Here is a 27684-nt window from a genome sequence, read left to right as displayed (position 1 = left end):
TGGCAATGGTAGGGATTAGATTGTGAGCTCCTTTGAGGGACAGCTAGTGACAAGATATATATATATATATATATATATATATATATATATATATATATATATATATATATATATATATATATATATATATATATATATATACACTGTACAGCACTGCGTAATATGTCGGTGCTATATAAATACTAAATAATAATAATAAAAAAATGAGTCCTTTAAATAGGACAGGAGTGTTATAACATGTTTTTGCAGATGTGTATCAAGAAAACGGGAGAGGTTGCTTGTGGTAGAATCTATTCCTGATATTATGGGGCGGCCGGGGGGTTTTGTGATGTTTTTGTGGATTTTTGGCAAGTAGTAAAAAAACGGGGTTTTGGGTCGTGGGTTGATGATGAAGTTTTTTTCATTTTTAGTTGTTATGCCAGTAAGAAAGGCAGAATTGATGAGATTTTAGCTGTTTATTGTAGTCCAATGTGGGGTCGTCTGACAGGCGTTCATAGTGTGTCTGGTTGTCAAGCAATCTATGAGCCTCCTCTAGATAGTCTGATTTGTTTAAAATTACAATTCCCCCCCCCTTTGTCCGCTGGCTTGATAACCAGTTCATGGTTGTTTTGTAATTTATGTAGGGCTCTCCTTTCACTATGTGTGAGGTTTGTGTTACGTGGTAATGTTAGATCCATTTTTTGTAGGTCATCTAAGACTATTGTATAAAAAGTTTGGTGGTGGTTACCCTTGGATCCCGTGGGATAATACCGTGACCTGCCCTTAAGCTTCTGTAACAAAAACGCTTTGTAAACCCGCTCTGATCTAGCGTTTTTCAGAGCGGTTTTCCACTTTCCTATACTTAACATTGAGGCAGAAACACCTCAGAAATCTAAAATGCTGCAGGACCCAAGTTTGTGTTTGTGGAAAAAAAAAAACTAACCGTTCTGGTGTGCAACAGCCCATTGAAATACATTACCCAAGCAGTTTTCAAACAGCTAGTGTTTTTAAAAACGCTCCAGAACCGGTCTGGTGTGCACCAGCCCTCAGTGTTACAGGCAGATGCTGTTCAGAACTTCTACGCAATTTGAATTGTTTACAAGTAAATATGTCAGCCTCCATAACCCTCTCACTTCAGGTGCCCTTTAGGCTGGTTTCACAGTGGGACGTTAAATTCCCACGTTACAGCAGCCAGTAACGCAGCCTAACTCACAGCACTGTAAAATCAATGTGCTGTTCACAGTGCACACGTTGCGTTAGGGTATAACGCTGCACGTTAAATGAAAGTGCAGCATGCTGTACGTTATACCCCTATAGAGCTGCTTTAGATTGTTTGCACATGCTCAGTGACTAGCCACGTGGCTAATTAATATTCACTGCACTGTGGTGACTCCTGGTGGGACTCATAGTGTTGTCCGGATCATGAACGAATTGTTCATTTGATCCTGATCTTTTTTGTGAGTCGAATCATCCGGATCATCACAATAAAAGATTCGGTTCACAGTGGATGTCTGTCTGGAAGAAACAGGAACATACAGAATGTACAGTGCAGGGAAAGTCCTGTCCTGCTAGTCATTTCACCCAGTCTGCTTCCCTAGTAAAATGATTCAAGTGATTCGGTTCAAAGATCTGGATCTTTTCAATGATCCGATTCGAATGATCCGAATCCTTAAAAAGATCCGGACTTCTCTTCACTATCCTGGAGCGGCTGCTTTGAGAGCCGCATAACGCAGCTCAATCTGACGTCCAACTTCAATACCACCACGCGTTGCGTTAGGGGCACGTTATGCGACCATAACGTCCCCTAAAATGCAACGTCTTGGTGTGAAAGTAGCCTTAATGTAGAACAGCCTAGTGGCAGAATCACACAAAGTGCAAGATTGTTCTGTATTTATGCTTGTCATTGAATTAATGCAGTTCTGTCTTTCATATTTCAGAGTGGGGGGAAATGTGTTATTCCAGACAAGGAAACACTGGAGTTACTCTGCTCAGGAAGCTCTGGAGATATCAGAAGTGCCATTAATAGCCTTCAGTTTTCAGCACTTAAAGGTAAAATATGAAATAAAATGAAAAAAATCCTCTGGTATGAAACTGATTTCACATAGCATGCATGGAGACAAGTGGTTGCCTTTTTGAAATTCAGGTACATCTGCATTATATTATGGTGACTTCTAGACAATGTTTAGCAATTTGTATGTTTTTTTGGTTTTTTTTTTAAAGTTAGTGTTTTATGCGATGCTTGTCTTCTGCTTATATGTAATATCGTTCACTGTTTTCCTACTTAAAACATATGGCTTTAAAGGAAAGGTTCAGGGAGGGTGGGTAAAAAATAAAAATCAAATTCCACTTACCTGGGGCTTCCTCCAGCCCGTGGCAGGCAGGAGGTGCCCTCGCCGCCGCTCCGCAGGCTCCCGGTGGTCTCCGGTGGCCGACCCGACCTGGCCAGGCCGGCTGCCAGGTCGGGCTCTTCTGCGCTCCAAGGCCCGGTACTTCTGCGTCCCACGCCGGCGCGCTGACGTCATCGGACGTCCTCCGGGCTCTACTGCGCATGCGCAGAACTATTGCGCATGCGCAGTAGAGCCCGGAGGACGTCCGATGACGTCAGAGCGCCAGCGTGGGACGCAGAAGTTCTGGGCCTTGGAGCGCAAAAGAGCCCGACCTGGCAGCCGGCCTGGCCAGGTCGGGTCGGCCACCGGAGACCACCGGGAGCCTGCGGAGCGGCGGCGAGGGCACCTCCTGCCTGCCACGGGCTGGAGGAAGCCCCAGGTAAGTGGAATTTGATTTTTATTTTTTACCCACCCTCCCTGAACCTTCCCTTTAAAGGATATTCGAGGTGAAAATAAACTGATGAGAAAAAATATTGTATCTATCCTCCTTCTCCTAAAAATGACTTTTTTTTGGATATCCCAGTTTTATTTTATATTTTAATCTAGTTTTTAAGTTTTTACTGTTTCATTTTCTCTGCTCACTGACACCTTCAATGAAGTATGCTAGATCTCAAACTTATGAATTATTGACCTTTTTTTTTATCTCTTTCCTGCTCCGGTAAGCCATTTACTGTCAGGAAAGTGTTTTATGGCTGTAATTACTTATCAGTGAGGGTTATGCTACAGTCTGATCCTGTCCCGACCCAGATAGAAACTTGCATACCTGGTGTTTAACTCTTTCAGGCATAGAAAAAAAAAAAAGGAACACAGCCTAGTTATTTGTATGCTTGGCACAGTACATACACATGTCTATCTCCTCATGTCACATGTCACCTCGGGTGTCCTTTAATTTGGATGTGCATTCTGGCACAACATGGAAACTTTTCTCCAATTTTTTATTGCTTCGAGAAACTGAAGGCTATTATGTGGTTGCACTGGTTGTCTATGCTGTTTCACAGAATGTTGTACACCTTCCCTTCTTTAATTCTGAGAGACCTTGAGTCTACCACTTCCCGCCTCTACATGTCACTAGTACACTACTGTAGTGAAGCCAATTTTCTCAGTGATGTGTCACCAGTGAGGCCCTAATCAATAATCTTAAGGAATAGGTTGCGATCTGTATGCAAGAACACACAAGGTTTTAAAACTCCTGATGTCAGGGGTGTAGCAATAGCAAAAACCAACAAAAAACTCCACGTCTTGGGAAAATCGTCACTAAACCAGCCAGCCGGTGCCAGTATTCTGCAGACACACCACTTCTGCACGTACAGGACCACAATAGCAAAGAAGGGCAAGGCACTCAGGAGCTGTGCAGCAACAAGCTGTATTGGAGTCACAAGATACACGACATTATGTAAAAACTATCTCAAGTAATGGAAACAACATCAAATAGGAAACTAAGTGGATCCAATCATATAGCTATAAAAATAGAATAATATCTATTCCATGCACATGCCAACAAGGTTATTTAGTGAGCAAATGGCCGCATGTGGCTTCAACACAACCATGGAACAATGGATGTAAGCATAGTCCACAACACCTCCAAACACATTGCAGAATAGCTTGTTAGTAGATGCAGGCAGGATGAGCATGAAACATATGCACTACAGTATATAACCCTCATTCGCAGGGCAGTGAGGCATATAAGCAGCAGCTGAAGCAGCATGCACTATAGGTCATGTCCCTCAATCGCAGGGTAAATAGCATCCACCAGCATGTTCTTAGTGCCCACACCATGCACATACAGCAAAGGCAGCAGAGCCGCCCCTCAATATCAAAATGTAAACACACCCGTATGTATATACGGGTGTGTTTACATTTTGATATTGAGGGGCGGCTCCGCTTTGCTCCGCCCCTGCCTCGCCGCTCCCCGTCCTCGCTATTGGGCGCTCGTCCCCTTTCTGCTTCCTGGTGGGTGCATAATGGCACTTCCGGGTATGTGGAGATGGAGCACAAATGCGCTCCGGGGACCTGGCGCCCACACGCCCACGTGGATGCTTTGTGGGCATGCAGCGGTGACGTGGGGGCGGCGGGACGTCGGGCGGGCGGAGCGGCGCGGCCAGTGTATGTATTTAGAGATGCTGTAATGGCGTCCGGATGTTATTCACGCTGCCTGCCTTTGAAAAGGCCGCTAGTTGCGGCGAAACATGTCAGGCATTCCTGGCAGCAGACTTCCTCCTCCACCTCTTCCACCTCACTCTACATGAGTACATCAGGAGCCGTCCTACGTTCATCTGACATACCGGCACGGGTCTGGTAACTATGTGACATGCCTGATATCATCCATTGATTCATCACATTGCCTCAATTTCCCGCATGTAGGGATGTACATTTGTTGAATACTGCATGCGCTCAACTCTGCTGCCTTTGCTGTATGTGCATGGTGTGGGCACCAAGAACATGCTGGTGGATGCTATTTGCCCTGCGATTGAGGGACATTTGGTTTGATTTTTGCCAACCTTTGTGGGACTAGGTACCACCTGAATAGCAGCTTATAATTAACTTCAATTAGGTCAGCATTCACAGATACCCGGGGGATATTGTTCCAAATATCCTGTAGATCTTCGTTTGCTATACTCACTCCCAGTTCTTTTTTACCATTTTATTATATATTCTGGTTTCCGTTCTGCTAGTGTTCGTGTCAAGTCTTTATATATCATGGAGATTACTCCAGGGGAAAAGGGGTTTGTTGCACATATTGCCTCGTATGCTGTTCTACATGAAGGAGAGGAATTATCGGGCAAATTAGATTTCATGAAGTGAGTTATCTGTCGGTATCTGAAAATTTCCCCTTGGGGTAAGTTATGTTTCTCTTTTAAGTAGTCCAGTGATTTTATTCCTTGATCCGTGGTGAGGTCCCAAACTCTCGTTAGTTTAGCTCTAGACCACCAGTGGTAGCTAGCAGGAGATGATAATCCAGCTGGAAAGGATGGGTTGCCTAGAAAGGAAACCAGAGGTCGGTGTGGGGATATTAGCTTCCCTGAATATTTGCAACTGTCCCATATTACAAGTGAGTTTTGGAGTATGGGGTTAGAGATTTTATTGCGTTCGGAGGGAGAGATCCAGAGGAGATTTTGTATTTTGATAGGGTGAATAATATGCTCCTCTATACTCACCCAGGAGGGCTTCCCTGCATTGGCGTGCCAGCTGGTCAGTGAGGCCAGCTGGGCAGCCTTATAATATAGTTTTAGGTCAGGAACACCTAAGCCTCCGTTAGAGCGTTGCAGAAGTAGGTATTTTCTTTTGAAGCGGGGCTTCTTGGGACCACAGATAAAGTTGTTAACTTTTTTTTGCAGGGTTTCGATAAATGTAGAGGGGACAGGGACCCCGGGAGTAACCAAAACACATAGAGGAGCTTGGGGAGGAAGGTCATTTTGACAGCTGCAATTCTGCCCATCCATGAGATTGAGTACCTCTTCCAGCACTCCAGCATCTCACAGAGCTCCCGGGACAATGAGGGGTAGTTATAGAGGAATAACGTGTCGTAGGAGCTAGTGAGGTATATGCCTAAGTATGGGAGTTTGCAGTCCTCTATTTGGAATTCAAAGGTGTCTTGAAGAGCTTGCATTAGTACCGGGGGTAAGGAAAGACATTTGTTAATAGTAGGTCTCTGACTGCTTTCTTGCAGATTCTACCTTATCAACTGATTTTTGGTCTAAAAAGAAAAGCCGAACAGGAAGGTCAGAAAAAACGTCGGTCAAACTGAAGAATAAGAAGAAATCTGAAAAATTTGCAGAAAACGCAGAAGATGTCCAGGCCATTGGAGGAAAGGACGCCGCACTTTTCTTGTTCAGAGCACTGGGAAAAATACTTCATTGTAAACGTAAGATACTTTATGTATATTGTACTGCATAGTAATAGTGTTCCATATACTCTATTACTATACTACTTATTTTTGCATAGCAAGGGGAGGATAGAACGGCACTGGTCATCGCAAAAATAATGTACTTATTTTCATTGCGTTTCACTGGTTTTAATTGTACCGTTGAATGTTGCCCACATTTGTGCTTTTATTTACGGCCATAGAGTTATTATTCTCTATATTTATTTATATTTTTCTTTAGGAGAGCCTCCCAGTCCCAATTCTAACTGCCATAAGTTACCGCCACATTTGTCTCAGTATGATAGAGACCTGCTGCTTGTCTTTCCAGAGGTAAGTCTACCTGACTATTGTTTAATAAATCAGTATGTTCAATAACCTTTATTAAAACATATCTGCTCAGTATCTGCATTAGACAAGCAGGTAAAGAAAACAATTTTTTTAAATTTTTGATTCAACCAACCAATCCAATTTTCCAGATGATCAGAAGTTTTAAAGAAATTGCTCAATTTAACACACCCGTGTATTTGACATTGCTGATATTTCGGAGGGGGGGGGGGGGGGGGGGGTAAATGTGCATTATATACATATACACACGCTCTTTCATAATTCCATTCTTTTTGTTGTTTTGCAAACTAATAAAGTTTTGTATGTACTGAATAGTTATAAAATGTTTATCCTTGAGGCAATGCATCACTAAGGGCCTGATTCACAAAGCGGTGCTAACCGTTAGCATGCGGATGAAAAGCCCTTTATCACGCCTAAACTCAGTTTAAGCACCAACTGGGTTAGCACCGCAGTGCACAGCTGATCAAAAGTTTTGCGCTAGCAAAGTCTGGTGCACTTCGCATAGAGTTTAATGGCGCTGCTTTGCGTGCGGGACTTTGCGCGCGATCTAAACTTATCATGCCTAAACTGGCTTTTCACCAGCATGGTGCAATGTTTATCACGCCTACAGTCTCTAACTGGGTTAGCAACGCTTTGTGAATCGAGCCCTAAGAGTGCTGGATCATCTTGGTCAAGCTCTTTGTTCTCCAACTCACCCATCCCTCTCTGTCATGTGCCTTGTGTTGTCTTACCTCCCTGCTCCATAGTGTGTGTGTGTGTGTGTGTGTGTGTGTGTGTGTGTGTGTGTGTGTGTGTGTGTGTGTGTGTGTGTGTGTGTGTGTGTGTGTGTGTGTGTGTGTGTGTGTGTGTGTGTGTGTGTGTGTGTGTGTGTGTGTGTGTGTGTGTGTGTGTGTGTGTGTGTGTGTGTGTGTGTTTTTTAGAAACCTTATCAGGCAGAAGCGACCAAGTACAGAAAGGGTTCCCTTCACGCGCAGCGCGAGAACAGCGCTGGAGACTTGGCCGCAGGATTCAGCCGGTATATGGCTGATGCTGCTGCCGTACAAGTCCCGGCCGTATTAAATACTATTCCCCCTCCGGGCCCCCATGGATAGTGGGGAATTAAATCATTTGAATTATTATGTTTTAAAAGTAACTTCAGCTCCGTCTTCTGACGGTGCTGAAGTTACTCCCTGTGCCTGCTATAGCTGTAATTCCTATTACTACCTATGGTGGCGCCGGCTGCGCCAAAATCTCCTGCGCTGCTTTCAGCGTGTTAGACCTTCACTGGTAGCCATGCTGACAGATGAGGAACTGTTCAATCTTGAAAAGGGGCATTTCTGAGTATTATTTTATCTCTGAGTTTATGAAGCAATTTTCTTCTGCTGCTATTATGAATGCGACTGATGGCTTGGATGGCAGAAATGCAGCATTTTTACTGTAGCAGTCCTAGTAATGTCTGGTAGCACTTCTACAATGATAATCCTACATTTCCTGTAACCAATCTTTCAGTATCTTTATGCTTTGTTTTCTTGTCTGCACTCCTCAGGTGGTTGTAGAGAAGTCACATATGCGAAGTGAGCTGTTCAATTTATATCTTCACCAAAACTATTTGGACTTTTTTTCTGACGTGGACGATGTTGTCCGAGCCAGCGATTACCTCAGCGCTGCCGACGTCCTCACCGGTGACTGGAATGTAAGGAGCTTAAAGTGGTCCAATTTAGCTTCACTAAATTGCAGTGTTTTGTTTTTTTTTCTAGAAAACTTTACTTCCGAAGATAACAATGTTTGTACAGGATTTAAAGGGTACCTGAGGTGACTCAAGTTGACATATAAACTTCATTGCTCTTCATTTTGGTTGGATTGCCCTTTGTGGTTGCACCTTAGCACCCTTTCACTGATGCTGTGTCTATTTTAGGGCCCTGCTTGATTGCTCTCCTTAGGGCTGTGCACTGTAGCTGTGCCCACAAGAGTCTTGGGCATGTGTAGTGCCCAAACATTCAAATCCGATCTTGCCCTAAACTCTCCCAAGCCATGGCCCCTGCACTCAGCTGTGTGGAAATGTGCTCAAAGAGGGCACACAGCTTAACATACCATGCACCCTTCTGCAGAGATCGTAGCTGCAGACAGGGGCTACTGCAGGACTATGGAGGCAAGGCCACTGAAAATGAGGGGCTAGGAAGTTTATCTGCACACTAAAAATGCTCCAGGTATGAATAACTTTTATTTCAGACCCCTCAAGTTTACTTTAACTGTATATATGCGTTTAGATTCAGGAAGAAGTTGCCTGATAAAGTGTGTATGCTTAGGTTATCTAATAGACCCTGTTATTTTCAATCACATAAATCCTTACCGCTTGAGAGAAAGGGAACAGGAAGTAAAGCCACAAGCAGGCACAATTTTTTTTGTCACAAGCTAATTTGTGTACAGTACAGGTGTCTGCCAGCTTCAGCGGCTTCCTCTTCAATAAAAATCCTTGAGTGATTGCAACAGTAATATCCACCTTGAACTGCAGTGAGACACATCCTGCTTGTCCACTCTGTTCTCCTCTCCATAGAACAGATACTCAAAGGAGTGAGGAGGGGGATGTTTCATATATATATTACATCCATATCCTGTAGTCTTATTTTGTGTTCAAAGCTGAAAACAGTTTGATGTTTTTGCAGCTTCCACCTTGAAATGTTGATCTTTTTTGTTTCTTGCAGTCAGAAGCATTCTCTGCCATCCAGGAGTTTTTCAGGCTGTAATTAGTTATTAGTGAGAGTTGCACCACAGTATGATGCGAAAGTTTATCTTCAGAGAAAGTGTTATTTACAACACTGTATTTTTAATCTTGATGTATCGGTGGAACTCCGCTCACAGACTCCGTCCACCAACAGTGCAGGAAAAAACGGGCTGCTCAGACCTCAAGTCCATTAATATAGAAAGTGGATTCCGCACGATGTTGATAGTCGAATTTGCTTTATTGAATTGCGTACATGACAAGCTAAAATCCATTACCACATGCATTTTTAATCCTTACAGTGAGAAAAAGGAAGACCGGTTATTTCTACGTAGGACCAACGTTATAGAAACTGGGCTCACTACTATTGTATAAATGGACACATTTATTTAATACACTTACAAAAAATCTGGCCTCAGTCCACCAGGTCACATGGAACTAGCTCTATGTAAGCTTAGGACTGTGCATACACGTGTTTATGCCATAACTTCACTTGTCACTACAGGTTCCCTTTAATGTAGTACAGTTGATATGGTAGTGATTTATAATTTCATGAATCCTTTAAGCTTCAGTGAACAAGAATTTTCTAAGCAAGTATATGTTGTAGATAACACATTTATTTACTTTGATTTATAAACCTCTGTCCCCATTTTCCTTGTTTTTCTTTGCAGTCTCGGTCAACCCTTAATATATACAGTTCATCGGTAGCTAGCAGAGGAGTTATACATTCCAACAGCTCCAGGGCTTTTGCCAACTGCCAATCGGGAGTTGGTTTCCGGCCTCTTCATAAACCTCAGTGGCTTCTGGTAAATAAAAAGGTAGGTGGAACCTTTATTTGCCTTGAGTTTTCATAATCATATTACAACTTTACTGTGGACAGACTTGACCTGCCTACTACTGCAGCTAAGACACAAGCTACATTTTTTATCCATGAGCGTTTTGGGTGACAGTCTAACATGAGTACAGGTCTTCCCAAGTTATTGAACTCCCCTTTAACCACTTTGCACCCAGACCTGTATTTCCCTTATGGACTAGAGCAGTTTTGATAGGTAAGCTATGCCGCTATTTTAAGCCAATGGGAACCGCTTGAAAAAAAAACAAAAGGCAGATACTTACCTAAGGAGAGGGAAGGCTCTGGGTCCTGTAGCACCTTCCCTCTCCTCTCCCAGTGCTCTGGTTCAGGCGGCAGCTCCTCCGTTCAAATCCCACACTGCGGGGGACTTCAGAAGTCTTCAAGAGGGGAGTCCTCCCGAAGACAGGCGGCTCCATACTGCGCATGTGCGATCACGCGAGAGAGGGCACTCGCACGTGCGCAGTATGGAGCGACCCGTCTTCGGGAGCACTCGGCCCCCCCTTAGACTTCCAAAGTCTTCCTCTCAACGGCGGAGATAGCAGCATTTGACCAAATTGGTCGAATGCTGCTGTGGGTGAGCCAGCGCTAGAACGGGAGAGGAGAGGGAAGGCTCATTAGGACCCAGAGCCTTCCCTCTCCTTAGGTAAGTATCTGCCTTTTTGTTTTTTTCAAGCGGTTCCCATTGACTTTAATCAGCAATAACTTTCATACTACTTTCTTATCTTGGTGACATATATATTTTTCAGGACAAAACCTTTCTTTGGATGCTTTTTACACATTAGAATTATTCTTTATCAGTTTTCACCCATTACAGAGAGATACCGAGAGCCCAATACGGTGTAGTATGTATTGGAAACAAGGAGGGATAGTGATAGTAAGTAATATACTCACAAACATGGGTTACTACTCAGGCAACCGCTGTATACGCAAGTGGGGAGATTAGACCTGTCCCCACTCACGAATAAGATGTCGCTCTCTGAAGAAGGAAAGGAGGGTGTATCACCCTTCCACCAAGGGTGGAAATCTTGACAAATAGATGTACAGAGGCACCAAAAGGATAAAAGTATGCTAAAAAGTTTAAAATATTCGGGTGGCGGTGGTGGGCTGACCACTCCCAAATAGACACGATACTGTCGTTTGAACTAAAGACAATTTATTTACATACTCCAAGAACAATGTTGCAACGCGTTTCACGGGCACAATCCCGCTTCATCAGGCATTAAACAAACGGAGTATCACACTGAAAAATGACAGAGATAAAGGTATATCAGAACGCAACAGGTGTATGGTAGTATGAAGATAAAAATTATATATATTTTAAATGCAGTAATAAATTACATCATATATTGTAATGGTACAGCCTGAAATGCACAGTACCATTACAATATATGATGTAATTTATTACTGCATTTATAATATATATAATTTTTATCTTCATACTACCATACACCTGTTGCGTTCTGATATACCTTTATCTCTGTCATTTTTCAGTGTGATACTCCGTTTGTTTCATGCCTGATGAAGCGGGATTGTGCCCGTGAAACGCGTTGCAACATTGTTCTTGGAGTATGTAAATAAATTGTCTTTAGTTCAAACGACAGTATCGTGTCTATTTGGGAGTGGTCGGCCCACCACCGCCACCCGAATATTTTAAACTTTTTAGCATACTTTTATCCTTTTGGCGCCTCTGTACATCTATTCACCCATTACAGGTATTCCCCGGTTAACAAACAACATGGGGACTGTAGGTTTGTTCTAAACCTGAATCTGTCCATAACTCTAAATAATATACCATATGTCTCCCCTATGACTCTAGTGTCCCCCACTGTGTCATCTCTGGTCCCCCGTGCCTTCAGTCTTCCTCTTTTGTGTCACCTCTGTTCATCTGAGCCATCAGTGTCCCCCTCTGTGCCACCTCTGTCCCCTGTGTTCTCAGTGTACCACAGCAAAATGTAATTTACTAGTTTAAAAACCATTTTTGCTTTAAAGGACCACTGTGAAGCTACTTTTGCGTATGGATGGTGCATAAGTAGTATGGTTGACTAAGACCAGTACATTACTTCCAGACTGTTTCCTCCTTTCTGCCATTTTCGCAATCGCTTATCACTTACTGCTGAAGTTGACTTTTACAGTGTAACTGTTGGGCATAAAATTAAAAATCAATTTTTTATTTGTATCTGGTAAACCAATAATAAGGATGCTAACCAGGCAATCCAAAATTTACAAAATCACTATTACTTTTCTTGTTGATAAATTATCATTCCCCAGTTTACCTGACTCTTATTTGGTATATCTGCTACACAAAGGAAGTAGCAGTGCATGCTGGGTTTTCTTCTTTCTTGTTTTTTTTTTTTTTTGCTTCTTTACTTTCCCCTCAGACTTAAAGTGACACTGAAGTGAAAAAACCTCATGATATAATGAATTGGTTGTGTAATGCAAATGATTAATAGAACATTAGTAGCAAAGAAAATGGTGTCACATTTTTATTTTCTTATATATAGCTTTTTTTATAACATTGCATCATTCTCTAATAATTGCACTTTCCACAGTACACTTGGCATTTTAAATTATTTCACAGAGCAGGCTATTGACGCTTTGAACTTTTCTCTGCAGAAATAAAAACATAAACAAAGAAAAAATAATGAGAGACAGTTGAGATAAGAGCTTCAAAAGACAGTGCTGTCCACAACTTTACAAAGTCGCAGAGCTCAAAGAAGCTCTTTTGCATAGATAACAACTGAAGTTTAACGCTTCCTGTACTGGAAACAAAATTAGACTCATATCTGTGCTAATAATGTATTATTTCTTAGCTGTACTAGACATACAGTGGCTTGCAAAAGTATTCGGCCCCCATGAAGTTTTCCACATTTTGTCACATTACTGTCACAAACACGAATCAATTTTATTGGAATTCCACGTGAAAGACCAATACAAAGTGGTGTACACGTGAGAAGTGGAACGAAAATCGTACATGATTCCAAACATTTTTTACAAATCAATAACTGCAAAGTGGGATGTGCGTAATTATTCAGCCCCTTTGGTCTGAGTGCAGTCAGTTGCCCATAGACATTTAGGCTGACCAGATGTCCTCTTTTCCCCAGACAGGTCCTCCCAGGTTTTTGAAATGTCTCCGGTGAAGAGAGCCGAACCCAGAGCGAGTCAGAAGAGCCGATTGAAGAGACAGAGAGCCGAACAGCCAAGACTCAGTCCAGTGTTTTCCCCAGAGCCTATCAGCTGGGCAGTAGTGTTGTCCGGATCATGAACGATTCGGATCTTTGATCCGGATCTTTTTTGTGAGTCGAATCATCCGGATCATTCGTTCATTGTAATGATCCAGATGATTCGACTCACAAATAAGATCCAGATCAAAGATCCGAATCGTTCATGATCCGGACAACACTACTGCCCAGCTGATAGGCTCTGGGGAAAACACTGGACTGAGTCTTGGCTGTTCGGCTCTCTGTCTCTTCAATCAGCTCTTCTGACTCACTCTGGGTTCGGCTCTCTTCACTTGAGACATTTCAAAAGCCTGTGAGGACCTGTCCGGGGAAAAAAAGACATCTGGTCAGCCTATAAACATTGCATGATGAGTGCTAATGACTAAATAGAGTGCACCTGTGTGTAATCTAAAGTCAGTACAAATACAGCTGCTCTGTGACGGCCTCAGAGGTTGTCTAAGAGAATCTTGGGAGCAACAACACCATGAAGTCCAAAGAACACACCAGGCAGGTCAGGGATAAAGTGATTGAGAAATTTAAAGGGACACTTAAGTCAAACAAAAAAAATGAGTTTTACTCACCTGGGGCTTCCAATAGCCCCCTGCAGCTGTCCGGTGCCTTCGCCGTCTCCCTCCGATCCTCCTTGCCCCGCCGGCAGCCACTTCCTGTTTTGGTGACAGGAGCTGACAGGCTGGGGACGCGAGTAATTCTTCGCGTTCCTGGCCACAATAGCGCCATCTATGCTACTATAGCATATATCATATACCATATAGCAGCATAGAGGGTGCTAATGTGTCTGGGAACGCGAAGAATCACTCGCGTCCCCAGCCTGTCAGCTCCTGTCACCGAAACAGGAAGTGGCTGCCGGCGGGGCCAGGAGGATCGGAGAGAGACGGCGAGGGCACCGACAGCTGCAGGGGGCTATTGGAAGCCCCAGATGAGTAAAACTCATTTTTTTTGTTTGACTTAAGTGTCCCTTTAACCTCTTGACGACCAGCTAACGCCGATCGGCGTAAACTGGTCGTCTGCGGGCTACCATTCCATGTCAGTTCACGGAGTATGTCTCCGTGAACAGCCGGAGAGCCGCCGATCGCGGCTCGCCGACAAAATGTAAACACACTGGGAAGAAATCCCCGCTGTTTACATCATACGGCGCTGCTGCGCAGCAGCGCCGTAGGGGGGATCGCTGGCATCTGATAGGCGGTAGCCTATCCTTCAATGCGCAGGACGGAACTCCGTCCTGCGCATTACGGAGAGAGGGAGGGAGGGAGGTAAGGAGGCAGAGGGCGGAAATGGCTGCGGAGGGGGGCTTTGAGGAAACCCCCCCCCCGCAAAACACAGATGGCCGGCGGCGATCAGACCCCTCCGGCAGGGCATCCCCCTAGTGGGGAAAAAAGGGGGGAAGTCTGATCGCCCTGGCATAATACTGATCTGTGCTGCGGGCTGGAGAGCCCATGCAGCACAGATCAGGCAAATCACCCCTGGTCGGCAAGTGGTTAAAGCAGGCTTAGGCTACAAAAAGATTTTCAAAGTCTTGAACATCCCACGGAGCACTGTTCAAGCGATCATTCAGAAATGGAAGGAGAATGGCACAACTGTAAATCTACCAAGACAAGGCCTTCCACCTAAACTCACAGGCCGAACAAGGAGAGCGCTGATCAGAGATGCAGCTAAAAGGCCCATGGTGACTCTGGACGAGTTGCAGAGATTTACAGCTCAGGTGGGGGAATCTGTCCATAGGACAACTATTAGTCGTGCACTGCACAAAGTTGGCCTTTATGGAAGAGTGGCAAGAAGAAAGCCATTGTTAACAGAAAAGCATAAGAAGTCCCGTTTGCAGTTTGCCACAAGCCATGTGGGGACACAGCAAACATGTGGAAGAAGGTGCTCTGGTCAGATGAGACCAAAATGGAACTTTTTGGCCAAAATGCAAAACGCTATGTGTGGCGGGAAACTAACACTGCACATCACTCTGAACACACCATCCCCACTGTCAAACATGGTGGTGGCAGCATCATGCTCTGGGGGTGCTTCTCTTCAGCAGGGAAAGGGAAGCTGGTCAGAGTTGATAGGAAGATGGATGGAGCCAAATACAGGGCAATCTTGGAAGAAGAACCTCTTGGAGTCTGCAAAAGACTTGAGACTGGGGCAGAGGTTTACCTTCCAGCAGGACAATAACTCTAAACATAACGCCAGGGCAACAATGGAATGGTTTAAAACAAAACATATCCATGTGTTAGAATGGCCCAGTCAAATTCCAGATCTAAATCCAATCGAGAATCTGTGGCAAGATCTGTAAACTGCTGTTCACAAACCCTGTCCATCTAATCTGACTGAGCTGGAGCTGTTTTGCAAAGAAGAATGGGCAAATATTTCAGTCTTTAGATGTGCAAAGCTGGTAGAGACATACCCTAAAAGACTGGCAGCTGTAATTGCAGCAAATTGTGGTTCTACAAAGTATTGTCTCATGGGGCTGAATAATCACGCACACTCCACTTTGCAGTTATTGATTTGTAAAAAATGTTTGGAATCGTGTATGATTTTCGTTCCACTTCTCACGTGTACACCACTTTGTATTGGTCTTTCGCGTGGAATTCCAATAAAATTGCTGCATGTTTGTGGCAGTAATGTGACAAAATGTGGAAAGCTTCAAGGGGGCCGAATACTTTTGCAAGCCACTGTACAAATCATTATATCATACATTTATTTTCACTTCAGATTCCCTTTAACTAATGCAGCCTGGTTGGCTAAAGCCTCTTCTCCTCCTGTTTTCCCCTCCCACATTTCTGTTCCTCTCTGATTGGAGAATATTCTCATGCTGAGGAAATGCACTTTCTATTGCAGAGCTGGGTTGGAGTGCCTGAAGACTGGGAGGAGGGCGGGCAATACATACACAATCTGGCAGAGGAGAGTAAAGGTGCGTACACGCGCACTACTACAGAGACCGATTGGTCCGTCAGACCCTCCTGCTGGGCGGTCGTTCTCCCGACAGTAGTGCGTGTGTACAGGCTGTTTCTAAATGATTTAGGGAGGAAATGACATCAGGATTGGCTCAATATAGACACTGTTAAAATGGAGAAGAAGGATTTTTTACTATAGAAAAACCTTTAAAATCAAAACATGGACAGTGCAATACATATATAATATAAGTTTAGCAAGTATTTATCTACTTATACATGTGTTTTTTTCTGAGATAGTATGGCTGACGGCTCCTCTTTAACCTCCCTGGCGTTATGATTACGTGCGGCGCATGGCCCCGGGAGGGTTTTTTTACCTATTTTTTTTTTTTTTTCATGTAGCTAGCCTAGCACTAGTTACATGATTCTCCCCTCCCTGCTCTCTCCCTCCCACCCTTCCGATCGCCGCCGGCGTTAATACCCATCAGGAAATCCCGTTCTGAACGGGATTTCCTGTAGGGCTTCCCCCCACACCATGGCGATGATTGGACTGACGTCATTGACGTCAGGGGGAGTCCCAATCCACCCCATAGTGCAGCCTGGCGGTGATTGGCCAGACTGCGCAAGGGGTCTGCGAGGGGGGGGGCCTCTTTCGCGGCGGGTGGCGGCGATCGGGAAAACACAAAGTGCTAGCTGCGTGTTTTTTTAAAAAAAAAATTATGCAAATCGACCCACCAGGGCCTGAGCAATCCGCTGGGCTCGTCCGTAACGCCCAGGTGGTTAAGGGTAGGAATTGGCAAGATGTAAGGTGATTAAGATCTCTTATTTCAGCTGTTTGCAAGACATGGGCCCATAAGCAATTACATTTTGCACTGAGTTTTCTCCTAGGTGATATTTTCACAACTTGTCATTTAACCTCCTTGCCGGTTATTCCGAGCTCAGCTCGGGGTAACCTGCAGCGGAGGATTCCTCAGGTCCTGCTGGGCTGATTTGCATAATTTTTTTTTTCTAGACATGCAGCTAGCACTTTGCTAGCTGCGTGTCACTTACGATCGCCGCCGCTCCGCGCCAATTCGCCGCTACCCGCCGCATCAGAGGGTGCCCCCGAGACCCGTGCGCTGCCTGGCTAATCAGTGCCAGGCAGCGCTGAGGGGTGGATCGGGACTCCCTCTGACGTCACGACGTCTATGACGTCATCGCGCCCGTCGCGATGGCGACGGGGGAAGCCCTCATGGAAATCCCGTTCAGAACAGGATTTCCGGATAGGCATATGCGCCGGCGGCGATCGGCGCATACGGGGGGACGCCGCAGGGAGGGGGGGGAGCTTGTAGCTAGCGCTAGACTAGCTACTGTACATGCTAAAAAAAAAATGCAAAAAAACACCCTCCCTGCCGTGCGCAGCACATTTTTAGAACGGCAGGGAGGTTAAATGCCCTTTAAAACGAAGCAAACAAGAAAATACTCAAAATAATTTTAATAGTACTTTGGTACTTTTTCAGTTGCAAAGTGCTGAAAAATTATTTTAAAGAGACAATAAAAAATGATCTCCTAAGAGAAGCCGTTAATTGCAAATGGGCCATGGTGTCTGAAACTCTGCTCTGTGTAAACGTTTTGAATGAAAGATAGTTGTATATGCATTATATAGTGAATTTAGTCCTTTTAGGTTAACTCCCTACTTGAATGTTTATGTTCCAGTACCAGGAAAACTCTGTTGCTGCTAGAGAACTCTTTTCAAGTTTCTGCTCTTCACCGTTGTGCCTCCAAACCCAGGTGGTCCCATACCTGGCTAAGCTCACAAACCCTCTCAGAAACCCAGGTAAAGAAACCACATAGTGCTAAATTATAGTGTAGAATCGCTATGATGATCTTCATTGAAATATTTCTTTTTTTTTTGTTCCGCAGCACAAATTGCATTCATCCAAGATATCGGGCGGCTTCCTCTAAAAAGGCATTGTGCCCGGTAAGTGATCTGCTGTATAGGAGTTCTTAATTTCACCTTACTGCTTTATATCAAACATTTACAGTGGAACTCCCTCTAGTCAGTATTTACTGCTGAATAGTGTTGGGAGGGCAAAAACCTCCGCTCACATTTTTCCTCTTGCTGGACAGCAAGAATACTGTTTGCTAGAAGTTCAGATTCTTTCCAAATTTTACTTTAAAAACAAACAAACAAACAAAAAACCTTTTCCCACAGCTCCCCACTGTCCTTCTTTTGGAGGGACAGTCCCTCTTTGGGAGCCATGTCCCTCTGTCCCTCTTTCTTCCTTATTTGTCCCTCTTTCAGGACTGATGTACGGAGTTATGTAAATATATGTATTTTTTTTCTCCTGAAAAATGTGTTTAATTGACTCTAAACTTTATTCCCATCAATTGAATTGATATATTTCTTTTTTTCAAATGTTAATATGAAGGAAACTGAACCAGGATAGAAAGGACTCTAGTGGGGTTTGAATTATAAAACAACATATTTTTCTTATGAAATCTTTGTTATGCGGGAGTAGGCTAGTGCCGGCGGCTTGGTTAGTGGTGTGGCTTATATGTCCCTCTTTCTGATCTCAAAATGTTGGCAGATATGTTTTCCTTATTGGAGATACTCCCTCATTTCCCATTCCCTGTGACACAGCAACGTTTCCTTTTTTTAGGAAATCTTCTCTACACTTAGGGTGCCCATACATTACTGGATATTGCAGCCTGATTGACCTTCCGATTCCATCATGTTATCCAATCGGAAGAGAATCTGTGCCACAACTTGGCCACCCAATCAATCTTTTAATCGATTTCCAGCTGAAATGAGTTGAAACAATCTGGACAAGCTATCGCAAGGGCTAGATCAAGTCCCTGGCAGTAACTGCGCTTGATATTGTGATGACTGATGGACCACTGGTATAAGTGTAGTCACCCCCGGGCCTGTGCTCAGTGTAAAGACTTACCTTTTCAGCAGTGTGACTCCTGGCCCCGTCTAGTGACCACTGTCACCGCGAGCACCTGTTCCACGTGACAGTGGCGCATGTATGATGTCACTACACGCACAGTCGTGTGGTCCTGCTGGTAGGGAGGTGAGACTTTAAAACACTAAGCATGGGGGGTCACTTGCACTGGAGGGGGGGGGGGGGCAGCCCGGCATGCGGCAACAGGACGATTTCATGCTGAAGTCTATTGGAAATCAGTGTGTGGCCAGGCAATAATCTATCTGCAGGGGATCCTCTCTGTGAGGACCTCCTGCAGATTTCATGTGCTTCCATCAGTTGTATAACGGCAGTAATTTGCTGCACACAGGAAAGTACTGTGCTGTTGAGGTAGGCAGCAGTTCATATGGTGAAAAAAGAAAAACAAACATTATCCTGCTCCCCTTACACTTGGTTTTGCCAACCCTCCCGTCGGACGTCAATGTTACCATACATTGACCATTTCGATGAAATTTTATGAAAACAATTTTATTATCTTGGATAACTATTTACACCTGTCTTCTCTACCTCTTTTAATTGCTGTTTAAATCATCCACTGGTTTGTTTTTTTTTTTTTTTTTTAATTATTCGGGAGACTGGAGTTGTCTGCACAGCAGGACGGTGGTTGGGGCAGTTAGTTGCATTTCCTCATGAAGATTCTTATTCCAGAAATAACTGTCAAAAGCGGGACTTATGGCGGCCAACAGATCTCTCTCCAATCAGATTCGATCAGAGAGAGATCTGTCTCTTGGCCGATCGGCCGCCACAGTCTCTAGAAGTATGGGTACCTTTTTGGAGGTGAAGGATCAGCAGGACAGCCAGGCAATTTAATTTATTTGAAATCTCAGCAGGAATTTATCTGAAAGTCAGCTGATCACTGACCTTTTTTTTTTTTTTTTTTTTTTTTTTGCTCATGTTGAGTCGGTCATCCTCTTATTGGTGATCCACATATTTCGTGTTACTGGCTCCTGGGATTTTGTTCCATTTGTATTTACGTTTTTGAAAGAGCTTGTTTGTTGGACTGGCTCTTTCTCCCTTTCAGGCAACCTTGTAAGGATAGCGTAGGTGGTTGTGTTACTGACTTACTGACATATTGGCTTACCTATCCTTTTATTAGTAGGTGTCCTTCACACACACTTACAATATTGTTCTTTCAGGATGAAGCTTGAAGCTCTCACAGACAAAGACCCAGGTGTAGCAGAGGCTGACAGTGATGTGGAAGAAGAGTCAAGCCGAGAACCCAGTAAACTGGAAAGTGGCCTTGATGCACAACGAAAAAGTGCTGATGGAACAGGAACTTCACAACTCTCATCCAGTCAAGGAGGAGAAACAGATTTGCCAACCAGCCAACCTCAGCCAGTTGCAGCTCGAGCCATTTTAGAAGATGAAGAGTTAAAGATCGAGGAATATGACAGTGACTGAGCTCTGCAGACATCAGCTATTTATTGTAGGAACTTCTCACTATACTGTTATCCCACCAACACACAAATCAGCGATATGTATATGGCATGGACTCCTATCTCTCTATTGGTGATACAAAAATGCCGATATGTCTGTAGAGGGGATATAAATATGCCAAGTATACATTTTATATATACATAGGTCACAGAGAACCTCTTCAGTTGTGAATTCAGACAGACTGGGTTTGTCCAGCCGCACTGTTGTGCCTCTCAGCCGTACAGACATAGACCTTTTTGTTACGCCTGTTGCAAACTGAAATACATGCAATGTGAAATCTAGTTTATTTAAAGTTCTGCACTAAACTATTTTTGTAAATAAAATACTTGTTCCCCCATTGTTGTTTTTTTTAAGACAAGTTTTTTTTAACAAGCCCAAACATTATTTAAATTTTACTTTTATGTACGGTAAGTAGGGATTATATTTTGACTTTATTCGAGTGCTCTCAACAATCCTAAATAATCATATTAGAGATTTTTTTTTTTCAGGGAAACAATACACTATATGTACCTATGTTTATCTCCTCATGTCACTTCAGGTATGCTGTAATCACTTGCCGACCACCCACTACATACAGTGGAGGAAATAATTATTTGACCCCTCACTGATTTTGTAAGTTTGTCCAATGACAAAGAAATGAAAAGTCTCAGAACAGTATCATTTCAATGGTAGGTTTATTTTAACAGTGGCAGATAGCACATCAAAAGGAAAATCGAAAAAATAACCTTAAATAAAAGATAGCAACTGATTTGCATTGCATTGAGTGAAATAAGTTTTTGAACCCCTACCAACCATTAAGAGTTCTTTCTCCCACTGAGTGGTTAGACACTTCTGCTCAATTAGTCACCCTCATTAAGGACACCTGTCTTAACTAGTCACCTGCATAAAAGACACCTGTCCACAGAATCAATCAATCAGGCAGACTCCAAACTCTCCAACATGGGAAAGACCAAAGAGCTGTCCAAGGATGTCAGAGACAAAATTGTAGACCTGCACAAGGCTGGAATGGGCTACAAACCATTAGCAAGAAGCTAGGAGAGAAGGTGACAACTGTTGGTGCGATTGTTCGAAAATGGAAAGAGCACAAAATGACCATCAATCAACCTCGCTCTGGGGCTCCACGCAAGATCTCACCTCGTGGGGTGTCAATGGTTCTGAGAAAGGTGAAAAAGCATCCTAGAACTACACGGGAGGAGTTAGTGAATGACCTCAAATTAGCAGGGACCACAGTCACCAAGAAAACCATTGGAAACACATTACACCGCAATGGATTAAAATCCTGCAGGGCTCGCAAGGTCCCCCTGCTCAAGAAGGCACATGTGCAGGCCCGTCTGAAGTTTGCCAATGAACACCTGAATGATTCTGTGAGTGACTGGGAGAAGGTGCTGTGGTCTGATGAGACCAAAATAGAGCTCTTTGGCATTAACTCAACTCGCTGTGTTTGGAGGAAGATAAATGCTGCCTATGACCCCCAAAACACCGTCCCCACCGTCAAGCATGGGGGTGGAAACATTTTGCTTTGGGGGTGTTTTTCTGCTAAGGGCACAGGACAACTTAATCGCATTAACGGCAAAATGGACGGAGCCATGTATCGTGAAATCCTGAGCGACAACCTCCTTCCCTCTGCCAGGAAACTGAAAATGGGTCGTGGATGGGTGTTCCAGCACGACCAAAGACCCAAAACATACAGCAAAGGCAACAAAGGAGTGACTCAAGAAAAAGCACATAAAGGTCATGGAGTGGCCTAGTCAGTCTCCGGACCTTAATCCCACAGAAAACCTATGGAGGGAGCTCAAGCTCAGAGTTGCACAGAGACAGCCTCGAAACCTTAGGGATTTAGAGATGATCTGCAAAGAGGAGTGGACCAACATTCCTCCTAAAATGTGTGCAAACTTGGTCATCAATTACAAGAAACGTTTGACCTCTGTGCTTGCAAACAAGGGTTTTTCCACTAAGTATTTTAAGTCTTTTATTGTTAGAGGGTTAAAAAACTTATTTCACTCAATGCAATGCAAATCAGTTGCTATCTTTTATTTAAGGTTATTTTTTCGATTTTCCTTTTGATGTGCTATCTGCCACTGTTAATATAAACCTACCATTGAAATGATACTGTTCTGAGACTTTTCATTTCTTTGTCATTGTACAAACTTACAAAATCAGTGAGGGGTCAAATAATTATTTCCTCCACTGTATGGGCGTCGGCAAAGTGGCACCCGCAGGACCGCGTAACGCTGATCGGCGGCGGCTCCTGAGGGACTGAATTGGCGGGGATCGCACACGTTGATGCGCGCGCTTCCGCCGGCATTAGGCTCCGCCCACCCACGACATCAACCCGCCGGCCAATTAGCAGCGCCGGCGGATTGTTAGCCCCCGATCTGCCACATAGAAAGCATATAATACGCTTTGTAATGTATACAAAGCGTATTAGGGACCACCAGGGCAGGAGGCAGTCCCCCTGGTAAGCACACACACACTGATCTGGCTGCCCCCTGATCGCCCACAGCACCCCTCAGACCCCCCCCCCCGATCGCCCCCTCAGACCTGTTTGCACCCAATCACCCCCCTACTCACCCATCAATCACCCCCTGTCTCTATCTTTCAACGCTATTTTTTAGATTAGGTCCTAAACTGCCCCCTGGGGGCTCCTGATCAACCACCCTCAGATCCTCCCCAGAACCCCCCTCCCCCCCCCCACCGTGTACTGTATACATCTAACCTCCCTTGTAATCACCCACTGATCACCTGTCACTGCCACCCATCAGTTTAGACTCTAACCTGCCCCTTGCGGGCTCTTGATCACCCGCCCACACCCTCAGATCGCCCGCAGGCACGCCCTCAGATCACCTCCCAAGTGCATTCCCACAGAGATTAATCAACCTTACTGTTATAGCACCCAAAAACAACAATTGAAGTCAAGGATATTCACGATTTTGAAACCAGTTATTGCTTCATAGATTTTCAGTTCACTCAGTAACTAGAACTTACCATCTGCAACAAGCTGGATTTTTACAATCGGTCTTCCCGATGGTTCTTTAATCAAGTTTGGGCACATCAGTCAAGAGACTTTTCCCTCCTTGACCATTTTACCAAAGATGGGTGAGCAAAGCAGGTGGGGTCCCAAGTGCTCACCTTGCTCTATTTACCTAGAGTGGGCTGCATTCTAGGTCTTCATGCTTGGTTCCAGATGAGTATTATGATTTTTTTCAGATGCCTCGATGTTTACCACCTCTTCGTATCTAAGATTGTTCCATCCATTTACTTCCAGGAGCAGAGATTACTTTTGAGAGAATTCATCTACTATCCTAACCAAACCCGCAGCTTTAAAGCAGCACATTGGCAATAATTTAAAAAAATGCTTCATTTGTATATCAGTATCTCCAACAGGTGCTGCCAACACTAGTGTTCTAATGCAGCATAGGGAATTGTTTACCATCTTTTCAAACACATTCAAATACTCCAGACCGCCGCTGTTCAGCACTCGAACGAGTGGACAGGGTCAGGAGGTGCCCTGTGGGTCATGTTGAGCTGCACGTGACTCCAGTACTTCCTCCTTCGGGTTTGGAAAGAAGAAGCATCAGAGCCAAATACAGCACAACGTGACATGCAAGGCCGTGAAGTCTTTCTGACCCTGCTTTTTTGGGTGCTGTACAGCAGGGATCGAGAGTGTTCTGTTTCGAATTCCCGCTTTATGTGTGAGGCATACTCCAGAAGACCCAGTCTGTATAGCAGTATGACTCCACACTGATTTAGAAACCTCCACAGGCAGTTTACTCGATGAAATAATGACTCCAAGTATAATCTGTAGTATCTTTACTTGCGTTGAAAGCATACAAAGATGTTTTTTAGAGCATATTCATAGGTAAAAATATGATGCGACTACAAGCACAGCAGGATCTCCTCACTAACTGAACTCAACTGTTGCAGAAACATCTAGACAAGGCTGTTGAGCAAGGAGTTACAGTTGGGAAATGCTAAATAACTAAATCTTGCAGGGGGACTGGAATATACTAATACAAAGAATATAAATAATGTTAAATAACATTAAAGGAGGCTGTTGTGACAGCACACTCCCCGCTTGGTATCGGTAGATACCACTATATATAATACAATTTAACATTGAAAACTATAAGTATAATTAAGACTTGTAGAGAAGAGAGAAAACATAAAACATAAACATTAATTCTTGAATGCAGATCTTTGAAGAATCTTCCATCACTGGAGAAAGGATGTAACTCAGTAGACTCGAAGGCATATCAGGCTGTTCCCTTGGATCGAGTAGATAAGACATCTTCATTTGAAGGCAGGAGTAAGACTGTCTCCGTGATGGGTCTAAACAAAGTCTTAACACTACCATTTCTTGCTGTCTTCACTTTCACCTTGCGAACCTTTCCATCATCGCTAGTGATTGCCTTTATAAAGTGATCATTCATATCGGGTTTGTTCTTCAGAATTTTTTTAAGTGAAGTTAGCCTAGAAATAACTTGTTTCTTGTTATTTGGAAGCCTAATTCTTGGTGAACGAAACGGTAAAGGAGCTACCCAACTGTTAGTTTCATCCTTGAAGAATTCATTATTCAAGATGTTTATGAACTCTTTATCCTCAATGGAAGGAACTGTCTTATTGTCATCACAAGTTATTTGGAATATAGTGTCACCAAAGTCTTGATGAGAACTGTTCTTACAACTGATTTGCTTTTGTAGATCGCATGAAGTCTTTAAACTGAAACTCTCCTGAACTTGAAAGTTAAAAGGATGTTTAAGTGAATGAAAGGTGCATTCAGATTCTCTGATGTTGGTCTTGCATGAGAACACATCATAAGACTCTTGAAATGTATTTAAGCAAACATCTCCTATAATGACCCATCCAAAATCTAATTTCTGTGCATAAGGGGCATCATTTGGTCCATTGCATTGTTGTCGCACCTTATGGACTCTTGGGATATCTCTGCCTAAAAGAAGGAGAATCTTTGCATCATCATCAAGCGGTGGAATGTAACTGGCTATGTGTTTCATATGAGGATGATAAAGAGCCGCTTCTGGTGTAGGGATCTCTTCTCGATTGTTTGGCAACTGATCACATTCGATAAGTGTTGGAAGTGAAAATTCTGTGTTTCCATACTCAGATGCTACCACAAAACCATGTGCTCTTCTTCCAGATATCTTAACCAGGCCTGAGCAAGTTCGTAAAGTATAGGGCCAGGTTTCTCCTTGAATATTGAACACGTTGAAGAATTCTGGACTTGCTAATGAACGATTGCTCTGGTCGTCAAGGATAGCATACATCTTCACTGCGCTCTGTGGTCGTCCTTCTGGATATACCTTGACCAGACATATTTTACTGCATGACTTTCTGTGGAATCCTTCTTCACATACCTCAGTACATTTTGTGGATACAGATGCTGTCATTTCCTCAGTACTCTCCCCGCCATAACTTGGTGTGGTCTTTGAGGCTTGAGCAGTTTGAAGCACTTCTTTGGGGGAACCAGGATGATAAGCCGTTATGTGTTTATCACTGTTGCAGTCAAAACATTTGACAGGAACTTTACAGTCTTTAGCAAAGTGGTCTGTAGATGCACAACATCTATAACAAATATCGTGTTCTCTGAGGAAAGACTTGCGCTCTTCAAAGGGCATTTGTTTAAACACACGACAATTTCTAAGCGGGTGTGGCTTGTTATGAATAGGACATTGATACCTAGGATCATTTTCCTTGACTTGCTGTGGTTTAAAATCAGAGTCTTGAGAACTTGAGAAGATTCCAGTCTTCTTAACATAGATAGAGTTCCGTGAGTCCTTAAACTTGCCTTGAGTATCGCAATTTAAAGGTGTTGAAGGAAGAACTGTAGTATCAAAAAATAAAAAGCTTGGGTCATTCTTTACAGTAGCTATGTCTCTAATGAATTTGGAGAAAAAAGAAAAAGGTGGAAAGGATACTTTATAGTCCTGTTTATATTTAGATCCTTTCTTTGCCCATTCACTCTGAATATTCGGTGGCAACTTCTGTACAATTGGGTTTACACCATGAGCTGTATCCAAGTAGACAAGACCTGGAAGGTGTGGGTCTGCCTTGGCTCTTTCTACTTCAAGAAGAAGGTCGCTTAATTCTTGAAACTTGTGGTTGTCCTTGTTAGACAGTTTTGGGAAGTTTCGAAGTCTCTTGAATAAGGCAAGCTCAATAGCTTCAGAACATCCATAAACTCTCTCTAATCTCTCCCAAACTATGTTAAGACCCGTTGCTGGATCATAGCAATGAACAGATTTCAGTCTTTTAACTTGTTCTGATGACTGCGGTCCCAACCATTTGATAAGTAGGTCAAGTTCTCCTATAGGTTCAATCTCCAGGTTCTGGATTATAGTCTTGAATGTAGCTCGCCAACCTCTGTAGTTTTCTGGTTGATCATCAAATTTCGTTAGTCCAGAGTTAAGAAGCTCTCGGCGAATCATATACTTGCCAACTTCTTCAATTTCAGACTTTTCTGATTTTATTTCTGTACGTGGAAATGCGTCACCACTGCAGACAGTATGTGGCTTGTGCTGTTCCAGTGGTGATGTAGAGAATGGAGATGCAGATGCGTTTACTCCAGGCGAGGGTTTGATCTGTGTGATGTTTGGAGCATGGGAGCTTGAAAAAGACTGTGTTATGAGATTCATGGGATTTGTTCCAATTGGTTGTGATATTTCTTTGTGATTTTATCTCGCTGAGGTCTGACAAGGTGTATAGATTTGTTCTCTTGGACTTGTAGTGTTGGACAGCATAGCAGAATCCTTCAAAGGTACAGTGTTAAACTGAGATTCATGTTTTAACGATATGCATTCTGGCTGTTTACTTGCTGAACAGGTAGGTGCAGAGACTTCAGCTGTAAGTAGGGGAGTATATCCATTGTTCTGGTTCAGAACAAATTGCAAAGTTCGTTTAGCAGGATCGTCAGCAGACTTTAGGTTAGGGTAATTAATTCCTTCTTCCTCTTCCACAGCTTGTTCGAAGACCTTTAACCTTGCTAGAGCTGCTGCTTCTTCTCTTTTCTTTTGCAGAAGTTCTAACT

The 27684-nt window shown here is 43.6% G+C and overlaps 1 protein-coding gene across 1 annotated transcript in view; it reads left to right on the top strand.

Moving 5' to 3' along the window:
* Positions 1–20979, top strand: part of RAD17 (RAD17 checkpoint clamp loader component) — a 48959-nt gene extending 27980 nt beyond the window's left edge. The window contains exons 10-17 of the mRNA XM_068248079.1: positions 1917–2028; positions 6034–6228; positions 6470–6558; positions 8099–8245; positions 9943–10089; positions 17935–18055; positions 18142–18199; positions 20342–20979. Coding sequence (XP_068104180.1) covers positions 1917–2028; positions 6034–6228; positions 6470–6558; positions 8099–8245; positions 9943–10089; positions 17935–18055; positions 18142–18199; positions 20342–20606 — 1134 coding nt within the window. The 3' untranslated portion in view covers positions 20607–20979. The remainder of the gene's footprint in view (positions 1–1916; positions 2029–6033; positions 6229–6469; positions 6559–8098; positions 8246–9942; positions 10090–17934; positions 18056–18141; positions 18200–20341) is intronic.
* The last annotated feature ends 6705 nt before the right edge of the window (positions 20980–27684 follow it).

The sequence above is a fragment of the Hyperolius riggenbachi genome, chromosome 1, assembly GCF_040937935.1.
Source record: "Hyperolius riggenbachi isolate aHypRig1 chromosome 1, aHypRig1.pri, whole genome shotgun sequence".
In the NCBI taxonomy this organism is placed as follows: Eukaryota; Metazoa; Chordata; class Amphibia; order Anura; family Hyperoliidae; genus Hyperolius; species Hyperolius riggenbachi.
The sequence above is the reverse complement of the archived record's forward strand: the minus strand, read 5'-3'. Positions and strand labels throughout refer to the sequence as shown.